The following is a 22,303-nucleotide window of genomic DNA, read 5'->3' as shown; positions in this document are numbered from 1 at the left end:
TTTGGTGAGGGTTCTACTAACCTAGTTGTAAGTTGTACTTCCTGTATTAGAGGTACCCGTAGTCAGTTTTCTAACCTTATAAAGAGTATTCTTAGATCATAGTTGTATGATGATTTTGTAAGTGACTTTCACTAGTATCACTTTTTCCTGTCATGTTAGAGTTACACACTAGTTACTTGTCCTAACTCAGAGATTGTTAAAAAGATCTAGTAGTTACATTCAATAAATATACATTTATTGTGATTTTTTTTCTTATTACTCCTTTATTTTTAGTAGTATATTTTATAATTTAATAATCTTTAATAACTTTTCACATACTTGTACTACAAATTTAACATACTCTATAGCAGCGTAGAATACCTGGAAGAGCGTTAACCTAGTTATCCTTCTTCTGGCGCCCAAAAATTCATTCTATTTTCAGTATATTATTATATTTACTCTATCTATTTTCTGAACATTATCTTCATATCTTCTTTTCGAGCCATCATTGTCACTTCCTTTAATCTATTGTCTGGCCAAAAATAGCCGTGCAAATTGGCCGAATCCTTCCTTGAGTGTCAAGTGGCCCTTCTCATACATATTTAGCTAGCCATTCAAGTTATATCTATCTATGATATTCTTTGTCTTGGCATCCTTCCATACAAATACTACTACAAAGTTGTATTTTAGTTACTCCAGCTTCTTCAACGGAGAAGCCACACATTTTTGTCCTTTGGCTACATTAAGTAGATCTTCTTCTTTTTACTACTTCTGTTGGAGTTTACCACTCCCTTTTCATTCACTCCAACAGAAAATCATCAGCTAGTTGTTACAACCAGACCAGGAAGGAGGAAGAATCTAATAGCTTACATTGTATTGGGTTATTTAGGTTTCATTCTAAGTTATAAGTAGTGTATTAGACATTAAAGGTATAAAAATTCATTTTAAGATTTAAATGACTTCCTCTTTGAGAGAAACCATCTTGCGATCAGATCAGGTTCAAGGAAGTTCCTTGCACCTGATCTGTTCGCAAGATGGTTTCTCTCAAAGAGGAAGTCATTTAAATCTTAAAATGAATTTTTATACCCTTAATGTCTAATACACTACTTATAACTTAGAATGAAACCTAAAGAACCCAATACAATGTAAGCTATTAGATTCTTCCTCCTTCCTGGTCTGGTAAGTTCCTTTGCCGAGGTGGGCGTGATCACCACATGCTTAAAAATTTCCTTTTTATATTGTAGGACAGTTTTAGACTTTGTTCCTGTATTTCAAGCTGATGATGGCTCGGTAATAGCCGAAACGCGTCCTTGTATGACATTTTTATAATATACATCTTTGTGGTACCTCTTTGAATTTTCTACTTTCTTACCTCGAGACCACATTTGAGAATGGATACTTCTCTTCATGATTTAATTTAGTTTAATATTTCCCGAGATATTTTATTTCTTTATAAGCCAAAAAATTGTTAATAATTTTAAAATATTCCTGAAGCCGCTTAAATAGTCCAATTTCAATTCTGTAAAATACATTAGATAGGTATAGTGTCTTTTTATGAAAAAATCATAGTTATTCTTATGCATCATAATTATTGTCGTTATTAGAGCGACCGTAAATTTTTAATTAACAATTCAATTTTTTTCAATTTTTTCAGCATTACCAGGCTATTTAATTATTGATTAACAATTACTTATCTAAAAGTTTAGTTGAAAATTAAAGATTTTGTTGGAAAAACCCGCTTTTTCCGGGGAAAGTTTTTATCTAAGTAAATCGGAAAAAACACGTCTCTATGCAGAATTTAATTGCGGTGAATTTTTATTTGGGGTGAACACGATTTTCGGGCGCCATTTTGTTTATAAAAAAAATAGCACACTATCTGCGGACTTTGCATACCTATATTATTAATATATACAATCATAAGATTCGATCCCAGCAATAAAATTGCTGGTAAATAACTTTTCCCAAAAATGGCCTATTCTCCGATAATCAGCCCAGACTATTCTTGTTTATTACATGAAATAATTAGATACTTTTTTTTATTTTACCTAAATAGAGCCTCGTTGGAGCTTCTGCATTCTTATTATTGATTCATAATGGTGTTCATTTTTCGGATTTAATTTTAAAATTATAAATACTACATGTTAAAAATATTTATGACAATATGTCCTTTTGGTACTTATTAAATCCTCTAGTATTAAATTTGATAATTTCAGAAACACTACGAAAATACCCAGTTTTACCGTTTTTGGATAGAAGATGTATAAACAATTATACAATACCTGGAACGAACCTTGTGATTGAAAAAGGCGCCAGCGTTTACATTCCTATGTTTGGTCTACATTATGACGAGACATATTTCCCTGAACCAATGAAATACATGCCTGAAAGATTTGAAAACGCAAATTACAATACTAATGGTTTGGTCTATTTTCCATTTGGAGAAGGTCCTAGAATATGTATAGGTAAGTACAAATAATTATACTTTTTCTGCAATCACTTGATAAAGAAGACTTTTTCGCTTGTCAGTGGTAACGAAAAGTTGACGTTTACTGAGTACTGTCACTTTATCGCTCTAGCGCGTAAAGTTTGATTTTACGCTCGTCGTCCGTAGCAATCGTACAATAATACAATACAAACACATTGAACATTCAAACTGAAAGATATAAAAGTTAATATTATGACATTATAATGAAGCAAGCAAGCAAGCATAGTGATTTAACCTAATCTGAGAGACTTGCTCACCCCTAGAGAATGACATTCGGGTGATACAATTCATTGGGGCGAGGAGGATTAACTCCCGTTGCATACATACATTTTAATTTTTGCATAATTGCATACATACATTTTAATTTTATATTCTACGTTTTACATTATTACATTCTACTTTTTAATTTTATCACTGTATATTTATTGGGCCATGGGATATTTAGTCTTAAAATCAATTATTTAGACAATTAAATTGTTAGTTGATGAGTACGGACATCTAAAGTACATTTCCTTAACGAATTTCTTTGTAAATTTTCAATTTTCCTTGTAAAAATGTAGGAAAATATTCATATTCTTAATGTCAGCTGTCAAACGTCAACACGAAACAAATAAAAGCAGATATGAATATCCAACTTTGTCAGTCAGCTATCTCCCATAGGCTATCTCTCATAGGTGATACACCCACGCCATGGAAAAGTTGTAATGTGTTTTTAACGTTTATACGGCCACTTTTCTATTTTTTCTGTTTGGGGGTTGAATGGAGGACAAAAAATTTAATAGCATAGATGATTATACATTGTAATGCAGATTAATATTATCAAGATAATCACGCATAGGCTTCAATCAAGTAGTGGTACTTTTTTCTAGGTATGGCGGTTGTTGACAAAACACCAGTTTTCGGTTATACCGGTTCTTTTTACCTACGGTTTAACCTGGTGGTTACAACCGGTCAAAAATCCGGTTATTCCAAAAACCGGTCTTCGGTTATTTTAGTCATAGCCAATGCCCAATTGGTTACATTTACATCGCGCTTAAGTTTGAGATACTCCAGTCAAATCGATATCAGTCCATATCAATATAGAAATCAGTCATCAGCGTTGTGAAATCGGTTTCAGTCAGCTTAAAATTTCTCATTTACTCATTTTTCTCAAAAAATTTTCCCATATGTTCTCTGAATTCAGTATTTTTTTCCACTTGTCCGGTTTTCACCAGTTGTTACTTTACAAAGAGAAAACCGGTTATAACCGAGGCAAAAAACAACCGGAAAAACCGATTATTGCAGAAGAAAAAACCGGTTTTAGGTTATAACCAGTAGGTTTTTCCCATCTCTACTTTATTCTAATTGACGTAGGTAAAAAAAGAGATATGTAGTATGTAGTTCTTATTCCTAAAAAAATATTTTTTTATTGTAGCATTAGCTCGGATGACGACAATTTTGTCGAAAGCGCTTATAGCCCACTAAATGACCGGTTTAAAGTGTAATTTCCAGGGGCAACTCCGAATTGCATGAAAATTTGGATTTAGGTTCTACTTACCCTCCACTTCAAAGTTGAATTTGTGCCGTTGGTTGCTTTTACTTGGGGGGTGACATTTACCCCTTCTCGGGGGATGAAAAACGCGTGTTTAAAATGAGTAATACGTAATTCAATAATTTTCGAGTTATTCGCGATTTAAAATGTTGATTTTTCGACAAAAAAACTACGTTTTCAGACTGTTTTCCTCAAATAACTCAAAAAGTAAATATTTTATCGAAAAAAATATTTTTAGCAAAAGTGTAGCCTATAAAAAAAACGAAAAAACTGGTGTACCAGTAAAGTCTACAAATTGGGAAGAAGCAAAGTTGTAGCTCATGAAAAATACGTTCTTATTCTTCTAATCCCAAATCGAATAATTTAACGCGAAATCACCGAAGAAAGAAGCGTTTTTCGGGAAAACCTTATTAACATTTTTAAAGTATCGAAAAAAAGCTTATTACTTGTTTTTTACTAAAGCTTGCAGCATCAAAACTAAACGAGTTACACTGAAAAAAAAGTTGGCCCCTTTTTTTGGTAAAAAAAATCGTGAAAACCTCCCTCTATTTAGCACCCTAAATGAAATTAATCGTTTGGCTTTACCATCTATTTTAACTCTATGTGTATTGTTTATATGATCTGTAAGTTTGATTGGTTTGAAGTGCTTATTTTTGAAAACATTTTGTTTTATAGTAAAAAAAAAGTTTCTAAAAATTTTTGAAAAATTTCATTTTTTCAAAATAACTTAAAAAGTATTAGTGATAAGAAAAATCTTAAAGAGTAAAAAAATGTAGGTTCTGCTATTATAAATATCCTAGTCTCATTTTGTTTCTCCGTAAGATAAGAAGAATTGGTTAAGATATGGCTGTTCAAAATTTGCATACACTCGTGATTAGTGACCCATTAAATCTTTCTCAATTATAACCCTTTCAAAAATAAACACTTTAAACCGGTGAGACTCGCGGATCATATAAAAAATAGATAGGTAAGTAAATTGTTTGTAAAGCGGTAGCGATTAATTTCATTTGGGGAGCTAAACACGGCGAGATTTTCATGATTTGTTACAAAAAAAAAGTGGGCCAACTTTATTTTGAGCTTATTTCTAATGCTAAAACTTTTGTTAATAATTAAAACAAAGCTTTTTGTAAACACTTTAAAAAAGTTTAAATGGGTTTTTCCCGAAAACTGCTTAATTTTTCGGTGATTTCACCTTGAAATATTCGATTTGGAATTAGACGGAGAATGGACGAATAAGAACGTATTTTTCATGAGCTACAACTTTGTTTTTATTTGATTTATGCGCTCTACTGATACACCATTGTTTTGGGTTTTTTATAAGCTGCATTTTTTTTTCGATAAAATATTTACTTTTTGAGTTATTTGCGAAAAACCGTCTGAAAACGTAGTTTTTTTGTCGAAAAATCAACATTTTGAATGGCAAATAACTCGAAAAGTATTGACTTTGTAAAAAACTCTATAGAACAAAAGTTGCTTAAAATCAGTCAATTTATCCATTTCTGATCTTATCTTGAACGTATGTTTTTTTCACCCCCGAGAAGGGGTGATTGTCACCCCCCAAGTAAAAGCAACCAACAGCACAATTTCAACTTTGAAGTGGAGGGTAAGTAGAACCTAAATCCAAATTTTCATGCAATTCAGAGTTGCCCCTGAAAATTACACGGTATCACCGAATTTCCCGTTCATTTACTAGGCTATTAGCTAAAGAAATAAATTCCTTCGTACACACTTTGGCACACTATTTTTTCAATTTATTAATGAATATTTATTTTTTATTTTTAGGTGAAAGATTTGGATTAATGTCTTCTAAGCTCGCGCTGATATATGTTTTAACGAAATTCGAAGTAGAAAAATGTGAATCTACTCCTGATCCATTGGAGTTCGAACCCAAATCTCTTTTTTTACATTCTAAAGTTGGACTTCCTATGAGATTTAAACATTTAGTTCCATCGCCTGCATAACAGAAAAACTGAGATATAAAATATTGTATACCTCCTATTATTATTAGATGTTCCTCGTAGTTACAGTTTTATTGTAATTTTAAAAATATAGTGAAATGTATTTTTAATATAAATAAACTAATGCAATATAATAATATGTTTTTACTTGGAATATCCTAGTGTTCTACATTAGTATATAGTGAAATACATTAATGAGGATATGAATAAAATAGAAAGGGAAATACAAGGAAGAATAAGAAAACGAGCAAAGAAAGAGAAAGAAGAAGGAAAGAATGTAAAAATTGGTTTCCAGAAACTGACAGTAAACGACGAAGTCTGGAAGTGGAACGCCAAGGTGAACCGCTTTGAGGTACAGCAAAGTTCAAAAAACCAAAAACGGTATGTAACAGTAAAACGACCGAAGCAACGATTATGGCAAATGAGAAATATATACGAAAAATAAACATTGGAACTTGGAATGTGAGAGGGACGTATGGTGCAGGCAATCTGAAAGAACTAGTAAGAGAAGTCAAGAAATATAAGTTGGACTTGCTTGCAGTACAAGAAACCAAACAATTAGGAACTGAAATAGTGGATGTAGAGGGCACAACCTTTTTTAAAAGTGGTGGAAAAGATAGAACCAGAGGAACAGGTTTCATACTACAGGAAAACTTGAAATCAAGGGTAATAGCTTTTAAGCCTATATCTGACAGACTGTGTTCTTTAAGAATGAAAGGGGAAAGAAGAAATATAAGCATTATAAATGTGCATGCTCCCATAGAGGATGCGAATGAAGATGAGAAAGACATGTTCTATGAGCAACTAGAGAAGGAATACGAAAAAACACCGAAATACGATATGAAAATAATAATGGGCGATTTCAACTCAAAGATTGGAAAAGAAAATATATATGAGAATATAGTAGGGAACCATAGCAAACATGATATAACAAATAAAAACGGGCACCGAGCAGTATGTTTTGCAATGGAGAGAAGTATGCTAATAAGAAGTACACAACTCCGCCGGAAGGAAATCCACAAAGGGACATAGAAGTCGCCCGACGGAAAATCAATTAACCAAATAGATCATGTACTAATAGAAAAAATGGCCATGAATTTTATATCAAAAATAAAAAGCATGAGAGGAGCAGAATGCAATTCAGACCATTACCTAGTAAGAGTGACATGCATAAGAAACTGGGGTGCGACCGGGAAGGGAAAAAGGAAAAGAACGGAAGGTAAGAGAAAATACAATTCGACCCTATTGAAAGGTGAAGAAGTAAAATATAAATATAAAGAGAAAATAGAAATAGAACTGGCAACATGCGCACAAGAAATGGAAATCTAAGAAAGGTGGGAGAAAGTAAAAGCATCAGTAATGAAGGCAAATGAGGCAGCTCTAAACAGTACAGTGAGAAAAGGAAAAGTAAATGACTGGTATGATGAAGAATGTGAAAAGTAGCTGAAGCAATTAGGAGAGCTAGACAAATAATGCTATTAAAAGAAAATGAGAATAACAGAAATGTGTATAGGGACGCAAGAAGGGAAATGAAAAGACAATGTAGGAAGAAAGAAGAGAATATCCAAAGAAGATAAGCTAAAGAAAATTCAAGAAAAATTCAAACTAAAGAAATAAGGTCATTTTACCAAGAGGTTAAAAGAATGGACAAAGGATATCAGAACCGAAGCATCTATATTAAGAATGAAGAAGGATTACTAAGTGAAACAGCGCAGATGCTAGAAAGATGGAAAAATTATTTCGAAAAGCTATTAAATAATGTTGAAGAGGACGAGATGGACATAACACATAACATGGAAGAAAACGATACGATACTGGGGACGCCAACAAAACAAGAGGTAATGAATATCATCAGACAACTTAAAAACAACAAAAGTCCAGGAGTGACAGAAATAACAGCTGAAATGTTAAAGGCAGGAGGAGAACAACTGTACGAGCAATTATATTGGCTGGTGAAAAAGATATGGGAAGAGGGAAAAATGCCAAATGACTGGATGCTGGCTAGAATCTGCCCCATACATAAAAAAGGAGAATGACAAACATGTGAAAATTATAGGGCAATAGCACTCCTAAAGACAGGGATTAAGATAATAGCACAATGCATACGTGGAAGACTGAACGAATACATGGAGGACACTGTGGGAGAGTACTAGGCAGGCTTTCGATCCAACAGTTCAATAACAGACCAGATTTTCACGCTAAAAGAATTACAAGCAAATCGCTATGGTAACAAAACGACCCTGTATGCGCTGTTCGTAGATTTCAAACAGGCATATGATCGTATAAATAGAAAAGAAATGTACCGTGCTCTGAAACAACTACAAATCCCCAAAAAATTGATTAGCTTGATTGAAATTACGTTGGCGAAAACGAAAAGCGAAGTAGTGTGGAAAGACATCTCAGAGGACTTCAAAATCAAACAAGGACTCAGGCAGGGTGACCCGATATCAACCACGTTGTTCAATCTTGTTCTTGAAGTAAGAATGAGGAATTGTAGCATAACAATGGAAGAAACCATATTTAAAAACGAACATCAATGTATTGCTTTTGCGGATGATCTAACAATATTAGCAAAATCAAAGAAAGAATTAAAAATAATTGTGAAAAAGATAGAAAAAGAAGCAAATAGGTTTGGTCTAAAGATAAATGAAAAGAAAACTAAATACATGATAATGGGCGATAAACAGCAAGACAATGAAGAGTTCATAAAAATACAAGGGGGGTAAGATTACATATGCAGTTTTGACAGAGTGGAAGAGTTTACTTACCTTGGTGTGAAAGTAAAGGAAAATGGACATGAAGATAAAGAAATAGAATCCAGAATTACAAAAGGCAACCAGAAATACGGAATGCTGAGATCCTTAACGAAGGCAAAGTTTGTTTCAAGAAAAACAAAAGAAAGAATTTACTAGACAGTGATTAGAGCTACGGTTGTATATGGAGCTGAATTATGGGTTTTAAGAAAGTCAGATGAAGAAAGATTAGAAAGATGGGAGAGGAAAATTCTCCGATCAATTTACGGCGGCATAAATACACAAATGGGATGGAGAAGAAGGACAAATAAAGAGTTGGAAGAGCTGTATACGGAACCAAAAATCACCGCAATAATAAAGGCGCATAGAATAAGATTGCTGGGACATGTGCAAAGATTGGAAGACCATAGAATGACCAGGATGATATTGAACAGGAAACCAGTAGGGAAAAAAAGAAAAGGAAGACCCCGTAAAAGATGGTTTGACAGAGTCCAAGCAGATTTTCGAGAATTAAAAATAGATAACTGGAGTAACAAGGTATTAGACCGAAAAGAATGGAGAGGAGTGGTAAGAAGAGCGCAAGAGAAATTGTAACAGAAGAATGTGCCATGAATTGTAAAATGAGAGCTATATATATGTATATATTTATATGATGTATTTTTTAAATAGACAAATTAATATTGTATATTGTAGATATGTATAGTAAAAAAAAATGTAATTGTGTTTTTCACGCCCAGGGCCTACATGGCCTGTTGAGCAAAATAAATAATAAAATCCTAGTGTTTTCTTCTTCTTCTTCTTGACTGGCTTTACAACTCAGGGTGAGCCTTCGCCGCATCCAATATATCCCTCATTTCCCTTCGCCATTTCCCATTGTTGAGTCCCAATCCTAGATAAATCGACATCAACGCCATCCTTTCATCTTTTTCGGGAACCTGCTTACAGATCTTTGACTGTCTGATCTTTCAAAAATACTGTCTTTAACACACTGTCTTCCTCTGACCTTACCACAGGACGTGCTTGTCTTATCCGGTTAGCTTTTATATGTCTGACGATGTTTTCAGTACCGTACAGAGTCACCATTTCAGCATAACTGCGCCTTCTCCACAATTATAACGCATAAATTCATTATTTCGAAAACCTGCCACATTAAGGTAAAATTCCGTAACAGGTCAATTTTTATTTTTAAATTACGGTTTTTTGATGTATGTCATATTAGTGACGTCCTCCATTTGGGCGTGATGACTTCGATGACTTTTTTAAATGAGAATAGGGTCATGTGATAGCTAATTTGAAAGTGTATTTAATTCTCAATTCACTAATATAAACACTAACATATTTATTTATACAGGGTGCCCAAATTTTTCTCTAAATTAAATTAATTGAGAGAAAAAGATGAATGTATGTAATTTAATTAATTCTAAATACAGTTTACTGCTGTCAGAAAAGAGAATATATTTTTATTTAAAAAACAGACATTGATTTTGACTTAAACGTAATGTCTAAACTGCCAAGAGGCAGGTGGGTGGCAGGTTTTACATTGAATTTAAGCGGAAACAATATTTATTTGTCAAATAAACATTTTTTCCTGTTTTCTGACAACAGTAAAACGTATTTTGAATTGAATAAATTACATACATTCTTCTTTTTGTCTCAATTAATTTGATTAATAAAAATTTTTTTTAACACCATGTATAAATAATCATGTTAATGTTTATATTATTGAATAGAGAATTAAATATCCTTTCAAATGAGCTATAACATGACCCCTATTCTTATTTAAAAAATACATCGATTACGTCGTCACGCCCAGATGAATGACGTCACCAGTATGATGCATATGCTAAAAAACTGTAATTGTAAAATAAAATCGATCTGTTTCAGGTTTTTTCCTGTTTACGAAATAATGAATTTCTGCGTTACTTTATGAACGCACTGTATAAAATGTCTAACATACTTTTCAGACAAAAAAGAAATTTATTAGTTATTTTATACATTTCTTTTTTGCCATGTTGTATATTATGGTATTTCGGTAAAGTTCTTCATAATGCGGTTACATCTTCTGAGGTCTTCCGGTTCTGTTTTTTGCTTGGATTTCAATTGGATTTCAAGAACGGGATCATTAAATTTGGTAACGAAGGGGTATTTCTTCGTCCATATGATGACAGTATGGGCAAGACGTTAAAGAAGATACGAATGACGCGGTAGTGAGGCTGAAAAGTATGTATTATGGAAGAAGGAACACGTATTATGATAGAGCCGTGAAACTCTGTTCAGGAAGTTAGCCTGGGAAGATTAAGGAATTAAAATTGGAATGGAATTGTTTACTTCTGCTAAAGAAAGGGCAGTAAGATTTAATGTCAATGATTCTCAGTGACGACCAAGATAGAGACAATAGTAGAGACCTGTGTATTCGTGACGTCCATAATCCGTAACACGACAACAACCAATATCTGCGTCTTTATAGTAGATAGGGCGAATCAAGTACAGCACTTAGGCAACAATTGGTCTATTGTACATCCTCCCAGGAGGTTGTCCTCCTTAGCCCATTGTCCATATTACCATCTCCAGGAAGGTTGACAAATCACCAGGGGACCTCTCCACTATGTCTGCAGGTGTAGGCCAAGGCTAGCCGAACGCATACTCTCGTATTGACGACAAACCCGGGCATTCACATAGTACATGCTCAGTAGCTTCGTTATCTCTTTCACACTACCTGCACAAACGTGTTTCTACTAACCGCAGTGTGTGGAGGTATTTTCTTAGTTGACAATGGCCTGTTAAATAACCAACTGACAAGCATAGGTTTTTTCTGGTCAATTTCAAGTACTTTTCTGATGCTGACTTTCTAAGGTTCCTTAGTGTGACCGTGGCAAGTGCACATACTGGTCCTTCTTCTTATTTTTTCACGGTTTGCATATGGGAGTGGCATTTGGCAATATCAGCGATTGTTGTAGTTGACCAGCCAAAAAGATTAACAGGTCTTAAAAGTCTTGGGCCTGCTGCCTTCCTAGCTAGCTGAGCTGGTCAACAATGCGGTTGCCTTTACTTCCATTTTATACCTTAACCCACCTCAGCATGATGTTGTTACCATCCGAAGCTCAGGCTGGTGACTTATGACACTCCATTAGTAACCCTAATATGACACATGGTCTACTCAGGATTAGCAGCGCTTGCCTGCGGTCTGTGCAGATTATTACAATTTTACCGCCTAAACTTCCCGTGTTATCTCTTTTGCGGCTATGGAGATACCAGCCAGTTCAGTCTGAACTACGCTGGAATTTCTGCCCATACTCCATTTTATACTTAAGTTCAGTGATCTGGAGTATATCGCGCATTCTGAGCCTTCTTCCATTTTGGAGCCATCGGTGTATATGCAATACGAATTTGGCACGTTTAACTCCCTATGTTACCTTGTTCCGATTTTGTAGGGTTTGTCGAAGACAAACGTAGGTTTAACTGAGTCGCCTCCATGATCGGCATGTAGTAGGGGTAGTGCCTCCAGCTCACCCCGCCAGATACGACATCTCAGTTTCCCCATTCCTACATCAAGGTTTGCACCCACTGCCACCAGTGCCACCTCTTTGGTATAAATGACAACATCCAATACTTCCAACGATAAAGGGCGGAGAAAATAAAATTAAGAGAATTTCTTCGACAGTATCATGACATCTTCGTACCTAAAGGACAAAAGACAAGAAGACCTACTATTTTCAAACATAAAATTGATACTGGTGATGCAAAGCCTATTTGTCAAATAGCTAGATGATTATCAGAGGTGAAAGAGGGGAAGCTAAATGGATTGTTGGGAAATGAAGAAAAGGCCAAAAGGCCAAGTGGAATACCATTTGTTGAATAATTTTACTACAAGAAATATAGTTATTTATTTATCATCTACCTCGGATCGACGACACTTTGGATACATTGGCTCTAATTAATTGTTTTCTACTGTGAACCTAAAGTCTAGATACTGGCAAGTAGAAATAGACCCAGTAATTAAGGAGAAGACAGCCTTTACCACAAGATCTGGATTGTGGTAATTCAACCTTATGCCATTTGGACCCTGCATTGTTCCTATGATATTTGAAAGTCTTTTTAGTTCAGAGAAATAAGGAAAAAAATAGCCTGTTGGTGACACAACCCCCTCCAGGCCGAAACCAAATTTTTTGAGTAGTGTGGATATCTATAATTATCACCTATATGTTTCCTGCAGCCGATTTTGATGATATACATAGTTATAAACAATTGAAGATCAAAAAACAGTAAATTTTCGCTTTTTTCGTTTATTGCCAAATTGCTAAGCATTTTAAACAAATTTGGAAGTAAGAAGCTGATAAACCATATAAAAAACTTCAATATGGCTCCCGCTGAATACGTCTGTCCTTATTGGTTGCTTAGAAAATTGCAAAATAATTCATAAATTTTGAGTTTATATAAATATTCATAACCTATGTAAAAATGAACTTAGAATCTTCTTGTTACACGCAGTGCTGGGACTTCTGGTGCTTAAATTACATACTAAATTTCATACCAATTGGTCAAATAGTTTAAAAGTTATTTAATTTGTTTATCCCAATTTAATTTATTTTGTAACACTATAAGTCAGAAAATGATGAAGTTACAGTAATACTTTGAATAGTTTATGAAAGAAGAAGATTTATACCAATAAATTAATTAAAAAAGAATGACAAAAAATAATTCTAAGTATCGCAAAATTATTTTGCAAAAACATGCCGATTTTTTGCTTATAAACGATCAGAATAACTTTTTAACCATTACCCGTAGAAAAATTATTTTTTCACATTTAGAAAGACCGAATTTTTATACAAATTTAAAAAAAGAAAAAATTGTCCTAGGACAATTAGGGACGAAGCTGCCGCCCCCCATTTTTTAATTCACAGCAGCTTTCTTTATAACAATTACGAAATCAAATCAGTCACATTGGAAAGAACATACTTCAGAGTTTTAATATACCAAATATAAAAAATATATACTTTCAAACAAATCGTCCACAAAGCTTCAAAATGTGACCCTTAAAATCGGCCGGCCTCGAAACTTGGGAGATCGATGAGAAGGGGGAAGGAAATGTTAGCTGTATCTCTTGTTCTCGCCTATGAATTTCGACGTTTCTTTTTTAATTTGTATGTACTTTTTGCGTACAGTACGAGTATGCATTATTTAAATAAATTAATTGTTATATACACCATCAAATTTGTTTAAACAATTTTTTTTTCAATTTTTTTTTATAATATTTGAAGTAATTTTAATCACAAAACATACATATTTATGAATAATATAATAGTACATAGTTTTTTATTAAACTTAGTAATAATTTAAAGTATGAAAAAACAAAATTATCCCATTCGATTGTTTCTAAAATAGTATTGGTCTATGGAAATCAGAAAATCTCAAATAAACTAGGTTTTATTTTTTTAGTAAACATGCTATTAGATGAATGAAAAACTGAAGTTACAGAACCACCAAAAAAGAGATAAACGTAATTGATTGGGGTTGGAAATTAACAGATCTTCTTTGTATCAGATATTTTATTAAAATAAACTATCTGCTCTTGCAAAACTGGATGACCCAGTACTTGTTAGTACAGAGATATAAATAGTTTATGGACTTCGATTATCAAAACCTCAATCTTTCTCTACTATCTATTTTGGAGTTTCTTTTTTAATCTGCATATACTCTTTGCGTACGTTACGGATATTATGTTTTTTGTTAATAAAGTGGTTATTTAATTAACTATGTAAATTGTGTAAACAATTTTTGGAAATTCTTTTACGATATTTTTAGGATGACTTTGTTGGCAATTATAGGAGTGGATCATATGCACTTGACTTTACAAAATCTTTAATAAATGGGTAACTGATAATTGTTACGTTTTTCATAAAAATACAAGTATTCCTAGATAAACCTCCTTTAATTTTATTTTAATAGTCTTGCTATCATACCAAGAGTCTCTCGGTAGCCGCCGAAGAGACAAGACGTGCAGAGTGCGGACGAGCAGCAGTAGCAGCGCAACAAGTCGAGGAGAGGGAAGTGCTTTGGTGTAACGTACTTCTTAGTACGGCTGTGAATGTAAGCACAGCAACACTAGAGCGCTCGCTCTCGCTAGACGCGAAGACGTGGAAGCAGAGGCAAAAGCCAACCTCTTGGATGTGGTGAAACTCAGGAAGTTTGATTTCATTGAATTTTCTGAGACATTGCAAACAAGGGTTGGAAAGCAGAATAAGCAATAGCGGGCTCGACGTGAGCCCGCTACGGGATACTCTCTGTGCCTCCGTTAGGAATGGGTACAGTTTAAAACACTGTGCCTCGACACTGCAAGGTGTAGTTATTTAGAATACATCTTGCAGCCCCGGCCCCTAAGGTCAGAGAGTTGAGAAAATCAAGAGGATCCCGTACCTAGTTCTGTCTAGGTACGAGAACTACCGCGCTGTTGTGCAGGGAGCCAACCCTGAAGTCGATGTGGTGTCGGGCCAATCGGCTGAAAAAAAGGCTTCTTCTAAAAGTTAGGTTACCGCTCCCAACCAAAGATGACACGAGTCAGATCTCGGTCACCCCCCAGATCCAAGGCGCTTTCCCCGCCAAGATATGCAGACTCTAAAGAGTCCCTCCTGTTACAGCACCCTGAAGAGAGCAGCGATGACCACTCGAGCGACCAGGAAGATGGAAAAGACGGTTTTACGATCCAAAATCGTAGAATAAGAAAAAAGAAAAAGAAGTCAAAAGGCAAGGACTCCACGCAGAACGTCGAGACCACCGAGAACGTCACCGAAGCCACCCAGGAAGTCGAGGATTCCCAGAACATCGAGGCCACCCAGGAAGTCGAGGACATGGACGAAGACGTCCCAGGCGCCGAAGGCGGGGGCACTACCAAACGTCAGCGGGTTGAAGAGGATGCCGCCAGCGAAGACGAGCTGACAAAGGCCAACGCAGAAATCAACCGACTCAGAACCCTGATGAAAGAATTTGCAGCAAACGTTGATGCAAACAACAAAAAATACGAAGAGGTGATCGCACAACAGAAGGCAGAGATCAAAGAGCTGAATACGGAGATTCGACGAATGAGCGAAAAGATGGATGCCAGATTCGACGAGTTGATAGCTCTCCAGAAACAACTCGCAAAGAAATCGGAGAAGAAAAACCCCGAAAAGACGGACAAAAAGCCACCAGTAGAACAGCCTGCCACCAAAAAGATGACCACCGAGCAGCCTCGACCACCCAGCCAGAAGGCTACCACCTCGACGAAGGAGGCGTCCACCCAACAGAGGAAAAAGAGAAAGGAAGAGTTTCCACCCCTGGTGACACACCTTCCACTAACCGACGAGGAAGACGCCACATGGACGTCCAACCAAGAAAAAGCCATGAAACTAGCTCCCCAGCTACAGCTACCCCTCCCCGAGGAACCAGTGCCATCCACGAGCACAGATAGGGACGCGCTTGCCGCTTCCAGTCAAACTGATACAGTGTCAATGGAAACAAACCAAAACGAAGAAGACGCCGAAGAAGCCGTGTTACCTGAAAACCAGGTAACACCATACAGAAAACCGCCTGTAATTAAGTTACAGAGTGTCAGCGAGACAGGGGCTATTCTTACCATAGCCCAGGGCAAAGGCATCATCACCACAAACAAAATCTCCAGAAGTGGCAGAGAGACGCTCATCCAGGCTAAAAGCCCGGATGACTACAGAAAGATGACAAGGATAGTGGAGGAATATGCAGAAGCATACGCCGCCAAAGAGAAAAAGAGGCTACAATGGATAGCCTTTCCACTCGACGAAGACAGGAAACCAAAATTAGTGTTACGAGGATTGCCCACGAATACCACCGAGAAGGCAATCCAAGAAGACATGGCAAACCAATATGGAATAACCTGCCACACAGCACGTAACATGTCTACGAGAGTAGGGAAAAGGAGGCCACTACCCATGTTTGTCATGACACTGGATCAGGAAGACGTGGAAAAAGCAAAGCGGGTAACGAACCTGTGCCACATGAAAGTTGTGGTAGAGGACCTACACAAGGCAGCAGGACCGACGCAGTGCTTCAACTGCCAAGGGTACCATCACGCCCAGAACTCGTGTCACAAGGACCCGAGATGTGTGAAGTGCGGCGAAGAACACCACTCAAAGCAGTGCCAGAGAGCCAGAGAAGTCAAGGCAACGTGTGCCAACTGCAATGGGAGCCACCCAGCCAACTACAGAGGATGTCCTAGGTGCCCAACCTGGGGGAGGCCTCCACCACAGAGGTCACAACAGCGACCACCACCAAACCGAAGACAGCAGGCAACCGGGGTATCCTACGCGCAAGCCACGCAGGGAGACCAACCAGCGCAGAACAACACACCGTCCAACCGACCAACCCTCCCAGATGAAGAGTACCTAGTCAGGATGGTCACAAACATCGTGACTAAGGTAGTCCAAGAGGTGATACTCAGCACCAGGCAGGCACAGAACTAATGGCAGAGAGGGGATACTTGAGGATAGGCTCCTGGAACCCGGGCGGCATAACCACAAATCAGAACATACTAGATGAACTCGCCAACAGATACGAGATGGACATCGTAGCAATTCAGGAAACAAAACTGACCAACAACTTCAACCTAAAGTTTCCTGGATACGACGTATATAGGAACGACCTCACTAGAAGATCAGGAGGAACGGCCATCCTCGTAAAGAAGGGTATTAGACACACCAGTTACACTACTCCACCACTGGTCAACATGGAAGCCACAACAATAGAAGTTAACATGAGGCAAGGCGCAATAAGGATCACATCAGCCTACGTAAGACCACAAGACCCTTTAATGGACGATGACCTAGATGCGTTCCTAAACATCGCCGAACCATCCATCATAATAGGAGACCTGAATGCAAGATCCCCCAACTGGAACGACAGAGCTACGAACAGGAATGGACGACTACTAAACAGATACATAGAAAACAACGAAGACACAATGGCAATGGGCCCAGAAGAACCTACCCACTACCCAGGAAACGCACTTCCGACACACATCGACTTAGTTGTAGCCAAAAACCTAGGACTGCAATCAGAATTAATCACGCTGGACGAAGGATCAACTGACCACCACCCCATCCTATTAGAAATCGGAACATGGGAAGAGACAAACCCGCCAAAAAGAACAAAAAAGAAAATAAAGTGGACTAACTACAAAAGGTTAGTAAGTGAAGGAATAAACATAGTGCCAGTAATAAACAATCCAGAAGAAATAGAAGGAAAAGTCCTAGAGTTCGAAAATATCATCCAAGAGGCAATTAGAAACAGCACAACAGAGGAAGATGTCGAGATATTCATGGGAAGGTTCAAAGACATACCACAAGAAACACAAGAGTTGATAAGGGAAAAAAATAGAGCAAAGAAAACAGCAAAAAGAACAAGAAACAGAGTAGATAAATCCTGGGCAAATATTTTAAATAGGGAGGTCCAAACGGCCCTAAAACTCCACCGTAGCGAAAAATGGGACAACTTTGTACAAGAGATGGAAGAACAAGACTCAAACATGAGAAATGTCTGGAAGCTCCAGAAAATGTTGAGAAGCGACAGGAAACCCATCCCCCCACTACATGGAAGATACGGCATGGTATACACCATAGAAGATAAAGCAGAGGCAATGAGGACTACACTCGAAGATGAATGCAGACTGAACTTCCACCAAGATGAAGACGACGACTTCCTGGAAGAAGTCGAAGAACAAGAAGAAGGACCAGAAGACCCAGAGGACTTCATCCCCCCAACATCACCGGAAGAAATCAATGAACATATCAAGAATAGTTCACCGAGAAAAGCGCCTGGCCTCGACGAAATAACCAACAGAGCCCTAAAATATTTGCCCAGAAAAGCTATAGTGTATTTCACAAATATTATAAACGCAATATTAAGATTCAAGACATTCCCAAACAGATGGAAAGAGGCCCGTGTCATCATGATTCCAAAACCTGGCAAGAATCACACATTCCCACAGAACTACAGGCCAATCAGCTTACTTCCAGCGATCAGCAAGATAGTGGAAAGAGTCATCCTCAGCAGACTGCAAGCGGAAACAACCCGACTAAATATCATCCCAGAGGCTCAATTCGGATTTAGAGCAGAGCACTCCAGCGAACTACAAGTCCTCAGGCTAACCGAGTACATAGCAGCCGGTTTCAATGATAAGCAGTACACTGGAGCAGCGTTCCTGGATGTAAGCAAGGCATTCGACAGAGTCTGGCACAAGGGGCTCCTATTCAAAATGCGGGATTACGGGTACAGCGGAGCGATGACGAGGCTAATCTCGTCGTACTTGGGCGGCCGGAGGTTCAGGATTCGGATAGGACAAGTCCTGTCCGAACTCGGAATCCCGGAGGCTGGAGTACCACAGGGAGCGGTCTTGTCACCCCTGCTGTACACGATATACACCGCAGATGTACCTAGAACACCAGGTACCCTCATGAGCCTCTACGCCGACGATACAGCAATAGCGGCCAAGCATAGAAACGCAGATATAGCAGTGACCAACCTACAAACTGCACTAGAAGAAATTGAAGCATGGTGTATCAAATGGAAGATAGCCATAAATTCAGAGAAAACACAAGCGGTTCTATACAAGAAAGGGAGACAGCAGCCAGAGGAACAATTGAGGGTGCAGAACAGGCCCATCGAGTGGAAAAACGAAGCCAAATACCTAGGAGTCATTATGGATAAAGGATTAACCTTCCAAAAACACGTAGAAGCCACAGTCCAGAAGGCCAACATAGCAAGAGCGAATCTAAGAGGACTCACAGGCAGAAAAAGTAAACTAACACTCAAAACAAGGTTAAGATTGATAAATAGTATAATCCTACCGGTATTAACTTATGCGTCTCTCGCATGGGGACACGTATGTAATACACACAAGAAGAAGATCCAAGCAGTCCATAACAACAGCTTGAGGGAGGCCGTCAGAGTCCCAAGATATGTAGCTGAAAGATTCCTGTTCAGAGAACTCCAACAGGTGAGAGTCACAGAAACCATGACAGACAAGGCAAGGGTCAAATTCGCAGAATTAGAACATCACCCAAATTACATACTGCGAGAGACGCTAAGATACGACGAGTTCCACCGATGGAAGCACAGACGCCCGAAACAACAAATTATAGGATAAACTAAAAGTGATAAGTGATAGTAGTGTGTTCGTAGCTCGAAACAAGTGCCGAAGATAGCGTTACCCACGAAGTCCAAGTACCACGACCACCTCCAAGGTAAGCAAATATTAGAAAATTAGAAGGGCCTTAAGCCCCCAAAAAAATTCATATAAAATAAAAAAATGGCGAAAGCCCCCAAAAAAATTAAAAAAACCAAAAACACAAAAAAATTAGAGCATCGAGTCATCGGGCGGGGCCCAGCAGGGCCCAACAGGGCTCAGTGGGGCTCGGCACGATGACTCGGGGCCCAAGCAAGCAATTTTTAGTACCGCGGATAAGTTATTAAGAAGATAAAGGCATAGAGCGCATCACGCTGGGCCTAGTTTTTTGCATTCGATTAGGATACCACAGTGGAATCTTATTACCCAGGGTTCCATTGTGAAGAGCATTTGGCTACGATAGTTGTGCCTCCATCGCGCATCAGCGTGCTATGGGGGGGAAAGGGATGGCCTGGGGCATTGGAGCGAGGTGGGGTGATCCCTGTATAACTCGGGTCAAAACACCTCGCCCCAATGACTTGTTACACCCGAATGTACTCCTTCGAGAGGGTGAACAAATCCCACAGGTCGGGTTAAATCAAATTGCTTGCTTGCTTGCTATCATACCAAAATGTATGAAATATATTTTGTTTTTTTGCAATCTTAAAATTATAACTTTCAATGTTGTAAGATACAATTATTACAATATTGTAGAAAATTTCTGAAAATAATTTTGTTCTTTTATCCACTCTCTAATTTTGTTACATTTCATTTTTCGTTTATCTAGTAGCATGTTTATCAAGAAATAAATCCTAGTTTATTTGAGATTTTTTATTTTCAATTTAATATTACAAGCCAATTTTAGATTTAGGAATGATTGAATAGGATTAGTAATATAATAATTACAGCGTGTAACAAAAATACAGGTCATAAATTTAATCGCATATTCTGGGACCAAAAATAGTTCGATTGAACCTAACTTACCTTAGTACCTATAAATATGCACATAAAAAAAAGTTACAGCCCTTTGAATTTACTACAAAATGAAAATCGATTTTGTCCAATATATAGAAGAGATTTTTTATTGAAAATAGACATGTGGTATTTTTATGGCAGGAGCATCTTACAAAAGAATTACAGTAAAATTTTAACACCCCATAAAAATTTTATGGGGGTTTTGTTCCTTTAAACCCCCCCAAACTTTTGTGTTCGTTCCAATTAAATTATTAATGTGGTACTATTAGTTAAACACAATGTTTTTAAAACTTTTTTGCCTCCTAGTACTTTTTCGAAAAGTCAGTTTTTATTGACATATTTTAAATATTCGTCAAATCCACCACATATTTGTATAATATGGTTAAGTACGATTATAAAGACTTGGGAATCGTATGAAAATTTATTATTTATAATTTACATTTTTAGGCATATTTTGAACCATATTAAAAAAGAAGCCACATCTGAATAAAAGGTGCCTTATCGAAAAAATACTAAAAGACAAAAAAGTTTTAGAAACATTGTGTTTAACTAATGGTGCCGCAGTAATAGTTCAATTGGAACGTACACAAACATTTGGGGGGTGTAAAAGAAGAAACCCCCATAAAATTTTTATGTAAACAAATTTAAAAAGAAGCCGCAACTCGATAAAAACTGCCTTATCGAAAAAATACTAAGAGGCAAAAAAGTTTTAAAAATAGTGAGTTTAACTAATGGTACCACAATAATAATTTAATTGGGTTGTACACAAAAGTTTGGGAAGTTTAAGGGAACAGAACCCCCATAAAATTTTTATGGGATGCAAAAATTTCACTATAATTTTTCTTTAAGATGTTCCTGTCATAAGAATGATACATGTCCATTTTCAATAAAAAATCTCTAATAGTTTTCGATATATTGGAAAAAATTGATTTTAATTTTGTAACTTCAAAGGGCTATAACTTTTTTTATGTGCACATTTGTATTAAGGTAAGTTAGGACAAATCGATCTATTTTTGGTCCCAGAATATGTGATTTAATTTATGACCTGTATTTTTGTTACGCCCTGTATAACTAATATGTACGTTTTACAATAAAAGTTACATCAAATATTATTAAAAAAATTGAAAAAAAATTGTTTAAACAAATTTGATGGTATATATAAAAATTAGTTTATTTAAATAACGCATATTCGTAATGTACGTAAAAAGTACATAAAATTTAAAAAAAGAAACAACGAAATAAATAATCGAGAACCAGAGATACAGTTAACAGCTCCTTCCCCCCTCTCATCGCTATCCCAAGTTTCAACGCCGGCCGATTTCAAGGGCCATATTTTTAAGCTTTGTGGATGATTTCCTTGAAAGGAAATCTTTTGTATACTTGGTACGTTAAAACTTTAAAGTATGTTCTTTCAAATACAGCTGATTTTATTTGCTGCCGTGAATTAAAAAA

General features: G+C 36.7%; 1 protein-coding gene across 1 annotated transcript in view; it reads left to right on the top strand.

Annotated features, from left to right (window-relative positions):
- The window catches only part of LOC126890137 (uncharacterized), a 167,780-nt gene that overhangs the window by 52,044 nt on the left and 93,433 nt on the right, over window positions 1-22,303 (top strand). The window contains exons 5-8 of the mRNA XM_050658987.1: window positions 2,193-2,441; window positions 5,778-5,953; window positions 14,653-14,793; window positions 15,342-15,890. Of these exons, the coding sequence (XP_050514944.1) occupies window positions 2,193-2,441; window positions 5,778-5,953; window positions 14,653-14,793; window positions 15,342-15,890 (1,115 nt within the window). The remainder of the gene's footprint in view (window positions 1-2,192; window positions 2,442-5,777; window positions 5,954-14,652; window positions 14,794-15,341; window positions 15,891-22,303) is intronic.

Source organism: Diabrotica virgifera, chromosome 8 (genome assembly GCF_917563875.1).
Source record: "Diabrotica virgifera virgifera chromosome 8, PGI_DIABVI_V3a".
NCBI lineage: Eukaryota > Metazoa > Arthropoda > Insecta > Coleoptera > Chrysomelidae > Diabrotica > Diabrotica virgifera.
The sequence above is the reverse complement of the archived record's forward strand: the minus strand, read 5'-3'. Positions and strand labels throughout refer to the sequence as shown.